The sequence below is a fragment of the Choristoneura fumiferana genome, chromosome 20 (genome assembly GCF_025370935.1).
Source record: "Choristoneura fumiferana chromosome 20, NRCan_CFum_1, whole genome shotgun sequence".
Lineage (NCBI taxonomy): Eukaryota > Metazoa > Arthropoda > Insecta > Lepidoptera > Tortricidae > Choristoneura > Choristoneura fumiferana.
The window spans coordinates 15,786,280-15,804,007 of record NC_133491.1 but is presented as its reverse complement, the minus strand read 5'-3'; the positions used below and the strand labels follow the sequence as shown (position 1 = coordinate 15,804,007).

The following is a 17,728-nucleotide window of genomic DNA, read 5'->3' as shown; positions in this document are numbered from 1 at the left end:
TGGATGTGGCCACGCCTTAAGGTCGCGGGTGAGCAAAGTAATTGTTTCAGTTCATACCCTAAAATATATATTTTTCATACTTTTCTTTCATCTCAGGAATTTTATTGATATTTTCTTATGCAGTTGTTCGACAAAATACACATTTTCAACATTAGCTGCAGCATAAACCATCGACAAAATCGTCATAGAACCGTATGTCAACAGCCACTGTCAGCAGGGCTACTACGAAACTCGAAACCTGAAGTTCGTATCGCACCGTCCCTCTCGCGCTCGTATTAAATAATATGTGTCAGAGGGACCGCACGACACGAACTTCGAGTTATTATTATTCCCTCAATGGCGGCCTTAAACTTCGAGTTTCGAGTTTCGTAGTAGCCCTGCAGATTGTCATTTTTCTGTCAGTGTCATGGGCACGTCAATTGGAAGTGAGTGACGCTGAAGCATCACCATCACCATCCATCCACACCCATTTGTTTTCCAAATATCCCTTCCTGAATCCAATTAATAATTAAACAAGAGAAAAAATAACAAATAGACAGTGCATCATCAACATTAAAGGAGTTTAAAATTTCTATGATTGCTAATCGACGTGTATTTTAAAAGAAACTCGCAGTACCGGCTAAGACAAGGTAAAGTATCCTTTTTTTCGTCTTTATTTATAAGCAAAAACATTGAAATCTAATCTGTATTCTGTCAATTATCTCACGCTATCGATGTACTTCTTAAACCACGCGAATACTGACAGTTTTCGTGAGAGAAACGCATTCGATTTCGCTGTGAGATTTCACTTCAAGTTTTATAAAACTACGTGGGAGTGTTAGCTGTAAACAAACTGCAGACATGTCAAGATAATATTAGATTACGTTTCGTCTTAAGATACAGCTAATTAACCTGCAATCAAAATGGTAAGTTCTTGATAATCCTCCTTTATATTCTCTCTGCTACCAAATTATTGATACCTTTGATTTCGCGACATGGCTCGATTATAAACTGCATGTAAATGTTTAACCGAGCTGTTGTGGTTTTCTGGTATGACTCACGCCTTGCGCACGTACCTATTGGTGATAACATTGGTTTAGTCACTTTGTTTACGACTTTTTTTTACTTAAGTAAGTTGATAACATAAGGTTTTTAGAAGATAACTCTAAGGCTGCAAAATTACTGTTGAAAACTAGAGTTGTAAGTCCAAATGCGATTATGTACGTTTGTCATACATATACTTACTCCATCAATATAACCTGTTTTGTTTACCTTGAATAAAGGTTATATAAAAATTATGTTATTGTTAGCTTAGAAAAAAATACTTCAATGTGCCTGTGGTGTTCATTGAGGGTCAGCTCTTTGTGACCTGCTTACAGAATAACAGCCTTATTCATAAAAAGTTAGAGCCTCCTTGAAGGCTCCTTGAAGGCCCGATGCTAAAAAACATGATTCATAAACGTCTGTTAGCGCTAATCAGTCGATCAAGGCTCTGCTAAAGTTAGAGGACCGTAGACCCTCCTTTATCTCTCTGCTAAGTCACAAAATGGCCGCCACAAGTTTGAACAGCTGACTTTGACTAGAGCAAAAAACCATAGGTACCGAAGATATTTATAGTGAAGGCAGGGCTACGCAGATTAAAAAAAAGAAACAGGAAAATTTATTTTCAGGAATTTGTATTTAAAAATCCTCTAAATTAGCAACAATAAATTAACAATAAATATGAAAAAAAATAAGGATGATTAACATAATTATGGCTTTTTGCACAACATAAACATGCCGATCGAAAATGGCGGGAAAACAAACATCTCGCTTTTTATTTTTTTCCTGGTAATTTGCTGTCACTGCTGTCAATTTTTTTTTTAATTATCGATTAGGCCACTTTTTTGTCTTTGATTTGTCAAGGTGGCCAACATAACGCGTCTAATCCGTCTATCAGCAGCTCAACAACTAGCAGACTGCTAGCAAGCGTTTATGAATCATACTTCTTGACAACCGTCTATTAAGCTTAATCAGTCTGCTAAGTAACAGACCGATCAAACCTATATTAAGGATTTGTATGAATAAGGCTGTAAATGTTTTGATTTTTTTTAATTCTCTTCTGTTCTCTCAGAAAGTGACAAAGAAGTTGAGAACAATATTACTATTCAGTAACTAAATAAATTCATCAGACAATATGGCCACAGTTGTATTTATAGTTATTCCCCATTATCAACCAGGCAGTTTCACCAAACTGCTTGTCACCGCTACCTAAAGCCGAGTTTCGACTTGCCACAAAAATCATGCAAGTTGCATTAAATTGCGAGGCTGTGAAGCCAACGAGTTAGTAGTGGTCAATCGAGCGCCGCAATGTAATGCAACTTGCACTATTTTTCATGCAAGTCTAAATTCAGCGGCATATAACACAAATTGTATATGCCAAAGACGAAACTTTTTCTTACAAAAAATAATGTTCACGGAATGGCAGTACAAATATTCAAAGTGATAACCGATGATTTAAGATTCTGCCTTTCAATTTGTTTAGGAAAAAGTTGTTTAAGCATCTGGTTGAAAACAGCTACTACTCTATAGACAAGTTCATGACGAATTGTAAATTGTAAGTACTAGATTATGACATCATGTTATTTATTAGATATTTATAATCATTTTTACTGTCAATCCTGCTTTAAAATAACTTTTACTATTTTCGTATAATCATTTTTATTTGTATACATTTGTCATTTAATAATATTTTGACATAAACTTATTGTGAATAATAAAATGTAAGCATGTGATCTGTTAGAATTGATAATGTGATTTTATAAATATTTGTATGCCATACTATGGCAAAACAAGGAATAGAACCTATGACATTATGTAAGACCAATTTATACCCTTGTTTATGCAAATAAAAATATTTGAATTTGATTTGAATTTGAATTTGAATAAAATTATTGATATGCAATTTACTATCCAACTCTCGACATTGTAGCTATGTATGGGGAACTCCAAAATGTATCTGAAAAGTCAAATAAAAAAAGTTTTTATTGACATTGCACATCACTAATGTTAGGTAGCCACCAAACTGCCCGCTTGATAATAAGGTCTAGTCATAGTTCATTGATTATGGAATTCCACAAATGCCTGACACAATGAATTATAAAAAAAAATGTTTTTTTTTAAGATGTGGAAAGCATCGACGGACGTGGCGGCGCCGGCGCCGGCGGAGGCCGACGACTGGGACACCGACCCCGACTTCATTAACGATGTGTCCGAGCATGAGCAGCGCTGGGGGCCTGGCGGACGGAATGTTGAGGCTATTGAGTAAGAGTCATCTGGTCATCTCAACCTAGACCTCATTTATTTTAGCACTAGACTACCCGCGGCCTCACATGCGTTATAAAAAAAAAAAAATAGTGGGGAGAGCGTAATATCTGTAGTTTGGTGTATGTAACTGAGGCTGACATAGTCACATTTGGTGTACTAAAGCCTCGTTAAAACATTAGATAAAAAAAAAACTAGTGGTTTGGACCCAATACTGAGAATTTTACATTTATTACTCGCTATACCAATCTGCTTAAGGGGCCAAAGGTTAAACAGCTGTTTAACCTTACCTTGTTTATGATACCACGGCTTTGAATTTACCTAGGCTCTCTGCTTCTCTGTCGGTTGAAAATTGCAGTTTAAAATCAAAGTTGCAGTTTCCTGTCTGAGGCCAGTGCATTATTTATCATGCCAAGGGCATGTGTCGTTGACCCGGCATCTGACTAATATCTTCATCGTCGCTTCTAGTCTATAAGCATACATCTGGGTTTTCGGTGTGGGAATGTTTGACATTAGCCAAAGAGTAGGTATTGACATAAAAAACACAATGCATTGTGATCGGTTTCTGCCTATCGAATATTTAATTGAAAAAAAAAACACGAAAACATAATATTTATATAAATGAATAAGATCAGTCATTAAGATATGAACCTGTTCTTAAGTCCCTACCCTACTCGCGCCTATTACAATTACCGACGTAGAAAGATCGTTTAGTTCGTTGAAATGGATATTTATAGAAAGACGCCGTAGCTTGACTGTTCCAAATATATAAAAAATATTATGTATTTTGTTATGAAAATCGCGTCAACTTAATAGTTTACTGCATGTAATTTTTAATGTTATTTTTATTATTATCTTATAAGGCTTGGTAGTAAAGCTAAAGAGTTTATGATAGTTTGTATACAATTCGCAGAGAGGTAGTTTATTCATTAGGCATAATATGATTTTTTTCAGACTAACCTCTCTGTTTATCTCTACTCTTCCTGAAATCATTCCCGCACCGAAAACCCCGATGTATGTCTATAAGGTCACATTCATCATATCAGTCGTGAGCCGCTGGTCTATAAGGTATTGCCAAAATTTAGGCGCAAATAGCTCCCACTGACTGCATCCAAGCGGACAAGGTCTAGCAGCAGCGCGTACTTTTCACGTATTGATAAGAGTCATGGTATGGTATGATTAAGTCGTGGTGGATGGCCTCTTAAACAGAGGATCGTGGGTCCGAATCCGGGCTCGCACCTCTGAGTTTCTCAAATTAATGTGCGGAATTTTATTTAAAATTTACCATGCACGCGGTGGGACGTATATAGGCTGAGATCATGATGATGATGATGATGATGTATGTATAATAGTAAAAAGAAAAAGATTTGACAGGAAAGCACCTAATAAAAAAATGTAGTTTGATTGTGATTTATTTATTTAACTTTTTACAGCATGGCAAAACTTCGCGAGGAAGTTCTGGAAGCCGACACACTATCTAAGAAGAAACAGTACGAGCAGGGACCAAAATCGTCTTTTGGGTGAGACATCTTGTTAATAGTGATTGGACCCTTCATTTACTTACTACAGTTATACAAGGTGTTAATTAAATAACTGAAAAACTCACACCCCAAAAATATTTTTTAATTTTAAGTTAGTTGATTGAATTTATTTTCGAGTATTATATAAAATAAAGTGTAATCGATTCTTCTCTCGATTCTGAGCCAACTGATTTCTGGTTTTCAGTTATTTAATTAACACCTTGTACATATTTTTGGGCACTGGCTTGAAATCACTGGCCTCGTTCACTGGAATAGGTTTACAGAAGCGAGGGATAGAGGAGAGTGGCAGCGGCTGGAGGAGGCCTATTCTTGGAGACAACCTCATACGAATGTGGCTGGTGTCAACAAACTATAATGATGTATTTTATTACCAGCGAAAGAAAGGCTATTTTTTATTTAATTTTATTTACATATTTTTTGAATCTAGCCTATTAACATATAAAACTATCAAAAAGCTCGCACTATTTTTCACTCTTAGGGGCTGTTTCACCATCCATTAATTAGTGTTAACTGACGGTTAAATGTGATGCCGTCTCTTTCTATTCGAACAAAACAAATAGAGACGGCATCACATTTAACCATCAGTTAACACTAATCAATGGATGGTGAAACAGCCCCTTAAAGTCACTTCCTCAGACCCGAACTGATTGCTCCTCTCATCCATAGCATCCACTCAATGGTTGACTGGTATACATCTCTTAAAGGGTTAAATCCGCCTTTGTACAAGTATCAGGAGACCCACTTGCCCGTTTGCCATCCAGTCGAATAAAAAAAAAAGTATCTCAAAGTTTGTCAATTGTATTTTGGTGCTTTTCTTTTGTACAATAAGGAGTTTACATACATACATTAACATCTTGTATGTACTGTTTTACAGATATGGGGGTAAATTTGGTGTGCAAGCAGACCGCATGGACAAGTCTGCAGTTGGACATGACTATGTCGGCAAGACAGAGAAACATGTCTCACAGAAGGACTATGCGCAAGGTTGGTTGGTAGCAAAGGTGATCCTGAATTTTCGCAGAAAAATCGCAAATGATTGATTTCTAAACTGTTTTATATGGACAAACGATTGTTTTCTGAACGTAACGAATGTGACTTTTTGAACATTCGCGAACACGAATGCGGATGCAAATATCTGCTTCCGACATTCGCTAATGCGAATGCGAATATTCAGTTTTTCGTTCTGGCGCCTATTTTCTATGGCAGTTTCGTTCAAACGAAGTGCGTACCGTTTGTATTTTGTTCCGAGTTTATACGAACGCATCGCAAAGTAAATAAACACACACACACATACACACACAACACACAAACATCACGCCTGTATTCCCATATGGGGTAGACAGATCACACGAAATGTTACCGCTACGGAGCCACTTTATTTATTTATTTCATTTATTTGCATATCATCAAAATTATTACTTTTAGCAATTTTAGGTTTTAAGTTTGACAAAAACGGTACAATACAACGACGGCAACCTACGCCTCGTAAATAAATAAATAATACCAAATGATTAAGTGAAGACTGATAATGTACCTAAAGGGTTAAGTTATTTGTACTTGTATAAAAACCTAAGAAATTAATGTATTTTGATTTTATTAACCTACTATTATCTAATAATTGTATTTTTTCTGATATTCGCAAAACATTCGCAGAAATTTTGCGAATGCGAATATGCAAAAATTATGCAAATATTTGCGAATGCGAATGCGAATTCGTTACATCACTGATTTTAAGCCCGTGCCCGTAGGTTTCGGCGGCAAGTTCGGCGTGCAGACCGACCGTATGGACGCCTCGGCCGTCGGCCACGACTACGTAGCGACCGTGGATAAGCACGAGTCGCAGAAGGATTACTCGCAGGGCTTTGGAGGCAAATATGGCGTGCAAACTGACCGCGTCGATAAGGTATGTGTTCACAGGCCATGCCACATGGAGGGGTAGTATCTTTTTATTTCTCTTATACTGGGAGAGTGTGAAGCCGTGGTGGGCTACTGGTTTGACCTATGGCCTCTCAAGCAGAGGATCGTGGGTTCAAACCCGGCTCGCACCTCTTGAGTTTTTTCGATTTTCATGTGTGAAATTACGTTTAAAAATTACCACGAGCTAAATAAGTAAATCATTGGTAAAGTTCCCAATCCGCATTGGGCCCGCGTGGGGACTAGGACCCAAGCTTTTGCCTCACTTTCCGTGTCATCATCCCAGCCTATATACGTCCCACCGCTGGGCACAGGCTCAGGTCTCCTCTCAGAATTGATATATTCTACATACGGGATCAAAACTACTTTTCTCTCAAGCGTAAAGCTAAATAAAAATAGTAGATTGTACAACGAGAGCATAAAGCGAGCCATTTTACCCAAGACGTTCATATAGCCACCCGAGCCGGTACGGCCAGGGTGGATAGACACGTCGAGGGGAAAATGGGTTTAATGCTCGAGTTTTAGACTGCTTTTCACTTCGATGGCGAGGAAATGAAATAGCAACAGTGGAAACAATGATTCACTTTCTATGTACCTTTTATTTTTTATGCTTTATTATAATAATTCCATTATTTTAATTTTACTGATTTATTATGATTGATTTGATTGATTTTTAGTTTTATATAAATTAAAAAATATTTAAAAATGTATAGAAACTTTTTTGTTTGTGGCTGGTTGATACCTGATTACCTTGGTCTCGAGTTGGTATTAGACGAAGATTTTATTTTATGCACTAGAGCATAAAAAGTCATTTTATGTCGCCTAGATACAGCATAAACACGAACTTTACGAGCATGAGAAGTGAAAAAAGTCTTTTGATGCAAATTTACATAATGATGAATAAAACGGAACCCTTATAGTTTCGTCCGGTCCGTCCGTCCGTCGGAGTCAGATTTTTAGACGCGAGCGTTTTGAATCGCACCTACGAAGTACAAAATTCAAACTTCGTATCTTGCCGTCCCGCTGACACTTATATAATTTAAAACGAGAGTGAGAGGGACGGCACGATACAAATTTCGATTTCCGTAGTAGTCCACTTGTTCTACGACATACTGTCGTTAATTTAAGTCTCATTTGCCAGAGCGCGGCAGGCTGGGAGCACCGCGAGCAAATCGAGAAGCATTCGTCGCAGAAGGATTACTCCCACGGCTTCGGCGGCAAGTTCGGCGTGCAGGCCGACCGGCAGGACGCCGCCGCCGTCGGCTGGGAACACCGCGAACAGGTCGACAAGCATCACTCGCAGAAAGGTAAGACCACTACCCTACTATGGTTGCCCGGCGTCTACACCCCTGTGGCTCGAACGACTAACACAGGGTTTCTCAAACTTATGGCTCCACGTACCCCTGTTAAAGTTTCTAGACGATGGCGAACCCCTACCTCCCCCCCCCCCCAAAGAAAGTAATAAAATTGACTGTTTTATTTCAATCATCATCATAATATAATGTACATTATTTATTTCAATAAAAGGTAACAAATATATGTAAGAATCATCTTGCAACAACCAACAAATAACAAACAAATAAGGAACAAATTTGGAGTTGAAATAAAAAATACAAAAAGACTCCAAAAACCAATCTTAATCATCTTGCTAGTCTTGCAGCCTGGTGGTTTTTGGAGTCACGTAAACCTTGTCGCGAACCCCCTACCGTCGAATAGCGAACCCCTAGGGGTTCGCGTACCCCACTTTGAGTAACCCTGGACTAACAGATAGATAGGGCTAACAATTTCAGCTCATTTAGACTCCAAGTGCCTGCCAAGCACCAGCAGATGTTCCTGCGCTCCGGGTTCTGGCCGGAGGGTGTGGTGTTCCGTCGTTTTAGGGTAGCGACGAAGACGACGTTCAAAAATCCCTAACTATTTATAGTTTTTTTTTTAAATGTATTTTATGTCTTTTTGTTGTGTATATTTTGAATTTTACAGCGCATTGGTGTTTACTGTAATGCTGTAATTTTTTGTTGGAATAAATAAATAGATAATTTTCCCACAGTCATCTTTTCTAAATTTCCAGTCGCACATTTTCCTATTCTTGGTTTACTCGTGACGTGTTTATTCCTTACATGATTTTTCCATGTGCAGATTTTCCCAAATGTTTTTTTTCTCAATCGCGTTTTTCCCCCATTTTAATCGACATGTAATGTGGGCGATGGGAGACGAGTAAAAACTACTAGTTCTGAGTAAATACTGCCTTTATTGTAAAACCTTAAGACTATTTTGACACATAATGGGAGAGTGTGTGTGAGGCGCAGCTTACACTATATACACAAAAACAGTGCTTTCTCTAGTTTTGGCCCTACGAGCCAATGCAAAATAACATAAAATAAAAGTAATATTGTTTTGCAGGTGGTAGGACCTTGTGCAAGGTCCGCCCGGATTGCTACCACCATCTTGCTCGCTAATCCTGCCGTGAAGCAGCAGTGCTTGCACTGTTGTGTTTCGGCGTGGAGAGTAAGACAGCCGGTGAAATTACTGGCACGTGAGGTATCCCATCTTAGGCCTCTAGGTTGGCAACGCGTCTGCAATACCCCTGGTGTTGCAGATGTTTATGGGCGGTGGTGATCTCTTACCATCAGGAGACCCATTTGCTCGTTTGCCATCCAGTCAAATTAAAAAAAAAAAAAAAAAATTGCTAAATTTTACTACGATAGTACTCGTATTAAGCGGCTCGTAGACGGGCCATATTATCACTGCAATTTGTGGCCGGCAACTATTGGTGTCCCTCTCTTACTCACATGTTAGACAGGGACACCAATAGTTGCCGGCCACATATTGCAGTGAAAATATGGCCCGTCTATTTTTCCAAAAATGTTGTTGAAATAATATGATATTATGGCATTTAAGATACTCAAAAAACTGTTTACGGTTTTGTGCTAGTGCTGACCTTTGACGGGAGAAATTTCAATACTTATTCCCTATTGAAAATATTTTTTTATTTGTTTGAGATAACATCCGCACTGGGCCCGCGTGGGAACTATGGCCCAAGCCCTCTTGTTCTGAGAGGAGGCCTGTGCCCAGCAGTGGGACGTATATAGGCTGGGATGATGATGATGATGATGAGATAACATTTGTGCTACCCTTGTCTGCTACCGTAGGCCTTTATTGTTACGCTCGTGTGTTGTCAGACTACAGCGTGGGCTTCGGCGGCAAGTTCGGGGTGCAGGCCGACCGACAGGACGCAGCCGCCCTCGGCTGGGACCACCACGAGGCCACGCCCAAACACGCCAGCCAGACCGACCACAAGAAGGTAACCAGTGAGGGGCGGCGGGGGCGGGGGTCACTGACGGGGTACGGTATTTGACAACTCCTGAATTTGCCATGTCTTATATATTACTAGCTGTTGCCCGCGACTCCGTCCGCGTCCAAGTACGAAAAATAGTTATACCTAGTCGCACCTTTAGAACGAAACCGACACAATTCGAAATAGTCACATTACTAAAATAAATAAATTAATAAATAATAATAAAATAAATTATTTAATGAAATGATTATTATTATGACATGTATGGATTGTGATTTTTAATTGTGATTATTAATTTTAATTTTTAACTGTAAATTGTATGGGTTTAAAAAAATGCCTAATTAAAGAAATTTATTGTAATTATTATAAAACAAAACATGATTGAGTTTAAAAATGAGAACATTTTGAATTGTGTCTGTTTCATTCTAAATGTGCGTAGTGCTTGCCATCCACGAAGACGCGTGATTTTGTCAAAATTAGACATTAATGACATTGTAATAAGAACCACGGCACGCGTCATCGTGTATGACTACCTATATATATAGTTTACATTCTATTCTCAGACCTACCGAATATGCTTACACAAAAAATTTAATAAAAGCCAGTCAAGCTGCTTCGAAGGTGTTTGGTCACAAACATTTTTGACTGAGATTATGAAATATATATAATACATCTGGGGGCACGGGAATGCCCCCGCCAAGTCGAGCAAACCAAACAAAAGGCACGGCCGTGTCATACTTTTCTCGAAGCCATTCAGGCAATTTTCAACATACAGTGTTTAGCAATGAGAAAACTTAAATCGGTTGAAAGTTGGATTTATAATGTTTTTTTGAAAAATCTTTATACCTGTCTCTTCCTCAAACGCTTTTCTCTATGCAGCAAGTATGGCGCTACTTGCGTGTGACGTCACATGCAAGTATGTCTTTCTTAGTCTAATCTTGAATTTCAAATCTTTATAACTTTGTTAATTGCAAAGTTACCCTAAAAATTGTTTCAACAAATTGTTAACAAATGTTTTGAAGAGTTGCCCAGGGGACGTAACCATGGCAACGAGGTAGAAGAAAAAGGTGTTTGACCCCTAAACGGTTCAGTAGCTACCCCTCTGTCCAGGGTTTCGGCGGCAAGTTCGGCGTTGAAAGCGACCGCGTGGACGCGTCGGCGCACCGCTTCGACGAGGTGGGAAAAGTGGGCACCGCCTACACCAAGCAGAAGCCCGACATCGGCGGCGCCAAGCCCAGCAGCATACGCGCCAAGTTCGAGAACATGGCCAAGGAAAAAGAACAGGTGGGGATGTTGTAGATGCCAGCTCGGAGCAAGGGTGGGTGCAGGCTGAAAATTAGCGCTGCTAGTTTTTTTGGGTTCCGTACCCAAAGGGTAAAAACGGAAACCCTATTACTAATACTTCGCTGTCCGTCCGTCTGTCACCAGGCTGTATCTCATGAACCGCGATAGTTAGACAGTTGAAATTTTCACAGATTATGTATGTAGGTATAACTGTGGCCGCTATAACAACAAATACTAAAAACAGAATAAGATAAATATTTATGGGGGGGGGGCGGGGCGCTCCCATACAACAAACGTCTTATGCTGAGCCTGAGCCCATTGCCACCTGCTTACGTGTATTTTTTTTAATTTGTGTGCCCTTCTTATTTTTTGTGGCATGATTTTATTATTATTATTATTAATAATAATTATTCATGGGGTCATGGGGACCATAATGCGAGGAATATGTTTTTCATTAACCAAAGAACCGCTTCATTTGCCTATCCTCACAGCACAGCTCTGGTGGATACAGCTGAGAATAGCGAGGCGAGGTAAATGAAGCGTTTCTATTGGTTCATGAGAACGTCCCCGTAACACATCCTCGCACATCTCAGAGGCCGTATTGCGTAACGTTTCTGACGCTGGCGTTCGCAATCAAATGACAGTTTTTGTATGCGAAATCTGTCATTTGATTGCGATCGCGAGCGTCAGAAACTTTACGCAATACGGCCTCTGGTGGGGACCGAGCCTAACACCCTCTTCTTGATGTGTGACCTCTTGTTGGGTACTGAGGATGACTGAAGTAGCATGACGAAAGCGAATGTTTCCGATAAAATACCATGGGAAAGCATTCACTAAAGTATTTAGTGCCGTTTCCAAGGTCCCCGAAACAAATAAATATACAAAAATAAATGTAGAAGACACTTGTAAAAAGACCCTTTAATTTGATCCTGTAAACCTGATTAATTTTCGATTAACTGTAAAACTATACTATACTATAACTAACTATAGTGAGGATAACCTGAAATTGCTAAAAGTGGCTCCGAAGGGGTAACGGCTTGATGTTTGTGTGTGTGTGTAAAACAGTTTTTGTTTTTTTAATAAATGATATATTTTCAGGAAGCGCTACAGTCTGTTCAGAAGATACGGCAACAGAGGCAGCAAATGGATAAGGACTTATCCCAAAAAGTAAGTTAAACTAAGTAAAATCCTGATTTTAACTCTATAAGGGCGCACGCCTGCGGGCGCGGGTGAAGGTACAATCCTATGCACGCGACGCGCAGTCAAAGCTGCTCATACTATTCGCACCTTCAATAGTACAAAGACATAATGGTCTAAAAATCGAAAAATTTGTTCATATCGTAAAGGCTGACCAGTAATATAAAAAACCTGGCACGAGGGCAGCACTTATATATTTACTATACGATACCTACCCGTCATATTGACAACGGCGTCGGTGATGTTATTTAAAGGAATGTTTTCTAATCCCTCAGACAATTTCTATGAAAAATACTTTTATACATTGTAGATTATTTTCCTTCCAAGGCTAGGGGTAATCTACGGCATTTTAACGCACAAAAACACATAATAACACTTTAAAATACCACGCACAAACAACGTTAAACTTTGACAGCAATAGACAGATGACATTTGAATTTAGTGTTGCCATTGCAAGAAATTAGTTCTATTGGTTTTCCGCAATATGGCGAGGTTTTTTTTTATAATACTGGTCAGCCTTTCTGGTCAGGCTAAATTGTCTATAAATCGAAAGTTAAATTATGCCCTTGTTCTACCGAAGGTGCGTATTGTTCAATAGGCGACCACCCGCTCCGTGCAGACCGCGGCAGCTAGCGTAGGCCCTAATAGTACATTATGGCCTAGGCGGGGAAGTAAGCGATTGCTGGCTACGTATTGGTTTAAACGGACTGTGTAATAATGCGACGCTAGCAATTGCTGTTCCGGCCGAGGTAGATAAAATATAGTGCTTTTTATCAAAAGGAAACAATTTAACAAAAAGTAAATGAAAATGTAATGGTCATAATTGAGTATTAACAATACAATCTGCCGGCTTTTTTAATCAATGTCATTTGACGACTTTTTTTAAAATTTATTTATATTCATAACAAGATAGTCCAACGAGTCCTTTAAGCCTTTAAAACGCCTGAAGCTATTGCAGACAGATAAAAACGCTGTCGTAAGCTAACTTTTTATTGTATAAAGTGTTTTTATATGTTTAATAAAAATAACTAAGTAATATAATTTGTATGTAACATTGCTGGAGAGTTAAGCTTTTTTTCAAATTCTGCTCAATGGTGATATGACCCGGCGGAAGACCAGTGCCGGTTTTCAACCAGCGATATGTTGAGCCGGGACCTTTTTAATTATAACGGCAACTAATGTATTTTTCTCTAACCTGTCCAAGTGTCATTGCTGTTATAAATAAATAAACTATTTTATTTATTTCCTTCAGGAGAAAGATCGTCTAGACAAAGAACAACCTGAACCCGAACCGGTGGCGCATCCGGATCCGGTCAGGCAGCCGGAACCGGCGAAGTGGGAGGAACCGGCGAGCGTGGTCAAGTCGGTGCCGAAACAGGTGGAGTCGCCGGTAGAAGAGAAGGTCAATTTGCCGGATGTCACGCTAGTTCAGCCTAAGGAGGAGAAGGAAGAGGTTAGTAATGTAAGTTTTTTTTTTTAAAACGACCTGTTTCGATTCCCGTACTGAGAACAAGTTTTTTTTAAATCTTTGAATGCAGTTTTTCTTGTTACTAAAATCGATGTCATGGTTCTTAAAAATAGATCTTCGTATGTCTTATCGTATCAGACTTTCCCATACTGACGGATCTAAATGAGCCACCACAACTGTTAATGGTGTAAATAAAAATCGATTAAAAATCTTGGCTCTATATCGATTATTAAATCTCTCGTTGCGATTTTCTCCTCCGCTGTCTTTATGGGTACTTCGGCTGACTGACCATTAATAAATACAAACATTTTCGAGAAAATAGGACGGGAATGGTTTATTCACTACATTTTATTTACTTTATCGCTCCTCTGAGTTTTACGAAATTCATGTGCGAAACCTGTGCACACCAGCGAGGCAATTCAATCTTGTGTAAGGTTCCCAATCCAAAATCTAAAAAATATTACAAATGAAACGGATACAAAATTCAGATCTATTGTCAAGAAGACATTAATATCTAAGGCGTGTTATAAACTTAATGATTATATCATGGACAGGATATTTGGAAATAAAATGTTATAGCCTAAATTGAATAAAGATATTTTGACTTTGACTTTGACTTTGAATCCGCACTCCCGCGTATCGCAGGTGGTAGGACCTTGTGCAAGGTTCGCCCGGATTGCTACCACCATCTTGCTCGCTAATCCTGCCGTGAAGCAGCAGTGCTTGCACCGTTGTGTTTCGGCGTGGAGAGTAAGACAGCCGGTGAAATTACTAGCACTTGAGGTATTCCATCTTAGGCCTCTAGGTTGGCAACGCATCTGCAATACCCCTGGTGTTGCAGATGTTTATGGGCGGTGGTGATCTCTTAGCATCAGGAGATCCGCTTGCTCGTTAGCCATCCAGTCGAATAAAAAAAAAGAACTACGGCCCAAGCCCTCTCGTGCTAAGAGGAGGCCTGTGTCCAGCGGTGAGACGTATATAGGCTAGGATGATAATAATAATGAGATGATGATGATTGCGATTATAATGATGAATGATGATGATGATGACCGATTTAGTTTTATCGTCGCAGCAGATGATCCGTCAGCCGACGATAGTGATGTCCCCGGTGGGCTGGGAGACGGAGGGCGGGTCCGGCGGCTCGGGCGACGAGGAGGACGGGTACACGGCCCGCGCCCTCTACGACTACCAGGCGCAGGCGCCCGATGAGATCAGCTTCGATCCTGACGACCTCATCACTAACATCGTTATGGTGAGTCCTGACCAGTGAGAGGTTGTGCAGGAAATACAGTGCTGGACGAAATAAATCATACAATTATGTGAAAATGAAAGATTCTCTCTAACAACTTTATAGATTCCACAACATATATTGTATCTTAAGAAAACTGGTGGCATATTTCATTACCTATTGGCTATTATACACTGAAACTAAAATTTCAATATCCATCAAAACTATTATTTACATAGCTAATAATTGATAGCTTCATTTTGCTCTGTACAAATTAAATCATACAATAAGCTTAATAACTAAATTATAGTTAATTTAATATTTTGTGTGTCCTCCTTTTGCTTTCAAGGCTGCCGCTAATCTTCGAGGCATGCATCTTATGCTATCGTCGCCATATTGCACCCATCGGCCGCCAATTGCTCATTACAATGATTCCTTTCACAGATCGACGAGGGCTGGTGGCAAGGCATGTGTAAAGGCGCGTACGGACTGTTCCCCGCCAACTACGTCCAGTTGCAAGACAAGTGAGTGTGGACGCGGCTTTACATTCCTCCAGCGGTGGCGTAACCTTGCCATTGATGTAATCCTTACTTCTGAAATCTTACGATATCAATTAGAAAATTTAGCATGTTGCTAATGAAGTCGAAACGTGTCTACCTTGTTCTTACCTCACATATACAAGGTGTTTCCAAGTTTGTCTGGGATATATTAGTTTTATCTTAATGTTGGAAATGTATACATAAAGTTACTTTGAATATAATCCAGCTAGTAAAAATGCGTAGTGCCAAAAAAAAAATTTACTTATGTTTTGGACAAGTTTCTATCATGAGGCAATCGTTAACACATTTCCTGTCATCATCATCATCATCATCATGTCAGCCGAAAGACATCCACTGCTGGACGTAGGCCTCCCCCAAGGCTTCACTCAGACCGGTCTTGTGCTCTCCGCATCCACTGCGACCCGCGATCTTAACCAGGTCGTCGCTCCATCTTGTTGGAGGCCTACCGACAGCTCGTGTCCCGATCCGCGGACGCCAATCGAGAACCTTCTGATCTGACCCCATCGGCCATCAGTCCTGCGAGCAATCTGCCCCGCCCGCTGCCACTTTAGTTTCGCAATTCTTCGGGCTATGTCGGTAACCTTAGTTCTACTGCGGATATCATCATTTCTGATTCTATCCCGCAGAGAAACCCCGAGCATAGACCTCTCCATAGCCCTTTGAGTGACTTTCCTGTCAGGGTTATTATTAATGCTGGGGTTACCTCCAATAGCGGTGCCGTTATTTCAAAGCCATTCTAACAGCCTTATTCATAAAAAATCCTTAATTGAGGTTTGATCGGTCTGTTACTTAGCAGACTGATTAAGCTTGTTAGACGGTTGTCAAGAAGTATGATTCATAAACGCTTGCTAGCAGTCTGCTAGTTGTTGAGCTGCTGATAGACGGATTAGACGCGTTATGTTGGCCATCTTGACAAATCAAAGACAAAAAATGGCCTCATCGATAATTAAAAAAAAATGACAGCAGTGACAGCAAATTAGCAGGAGAAAAAATAAAAAGCGTAAAGTTTAACCTAGTCGTCATTTCAGATAGTAATGTAGTTATCCGAAAATTATGTCGTACCTACCATCGTGTCTCTGTCAAACACTGCAGTCATCAAATTGATAGCCATTACTAAATTGAATTGAATTATTGTTTGCCATTTAATATGTTATGTGTAGTGCAAAAAGCCGTAATTATGTTAATCATCCTAATTTTATTTTTTTCATATTTATTGTTAGTAAACTAGTAAAGTAGCAATAATAAATACCTAATTTAGAGGTTTTTTAAATACAAATTCCTGAAAATAATTTTTCCTGAATTTTTTTAATCTTTGCGTAATCCTCCCTTCACTAAAATTATCTTCGGTATGGTTTTTTGCTCTTGTCAAAGTCAGCTGTTCAAACTTGTGGCGGCCATTTTGTGACTTAGCAGGGAGATAAAGGAGGGTCTACGGTCCTCTAACTTTAGCAGAGCCTTGATCGACTGATTAGCGCTAACAGACGTTTATGAATCATGTTTTTTAGCATCGGGCCTTCAAGGAGCCTTCAAGGAGGCTCTAACTTTTTATGAATAAGGCTGTTCGGGTTTACGCTAGCTGGTGGACGCCTGATGAACAATAGTATGAGCAGCGCTGACTGCGCGTCGCGTGCATAGGATTGTACCTGCCTGCACCCGCGCCAGCTAGCGTAAGCGCCTAAAGCGTCACATGACGTCATTGTAATGTTGTCTATGAAAAAAAGATAGAAATTTATTCTGTTCGCAGACAGTTGACAAAAAATATATACCTAAAAATCACGGATTCTAACTCATGACAAAGGCGGCCTTCTAATTATTTTCTACCGATAAAAACAATAGTTTTAACTAATTATTAACTGTACAAAACAGAAAAGAATACGCGTAGCCCATTCCAGAACGAAATACCAATATGGTGGCCGCGTCCGCACGCTAGACGGGCCACGCGTTTGACAAGAACTGAAT

The 17,728-nt window shown here is 39.6% G+C and overlaps 1 protein-coding gene across 5 annotated transcripts; it reads left to right on the top strand.

Moving 5' to 3' along the window:
- The first annotated feature begins 413 nt into the window (after positions 1–413).
- On the top strand, positions 414–16,772 carry LOC141438971 (src substrate cortactin-like). Of its 5 annotated transcripts, none has more exons than XM_074103053.1 (12): positions 414–629; positions 3,143–3,282; positions 4,716–4,802; positions 5,698–5,807; positions 6,572–6,726; positions 7,879–8,044; positions 9,917–10,038; positions 11,143–11,316; positions 12,415–12,483; positions 13,766–13,975; positions 15,054–15,233; positions 15,654–16,772. In XM_074103053.1, exons 2-12 carry the CDS (start codon positions 3,143–3,145, stop codon positions 15,735–15,737), a joined length of 1,497 nt encoding a protein of 498 aa, XP_073959154.1. In that variant the 5' UTR covers positions 414–629; the 3' UTR covers positions 15,738–16,772. The 5 variants fall into 5 exon arrangements, with proteins under 5 accessions (XP_073959154.1, XP_073959155.1, XP_073959153.1 ...); XM_074103054.1 differs by lacking the exon at positions 414–629 and adding an exon at positions 713–905 and having other exon boundaries at positions 15,057–15,233; XM_074103052.1 differs by lacking the exon at positions 414–629 and adding an exon at positions 713–905.
- The last annotated feature ends 956 nt before the right edge of the window (positions 16,773–17,728 follow it).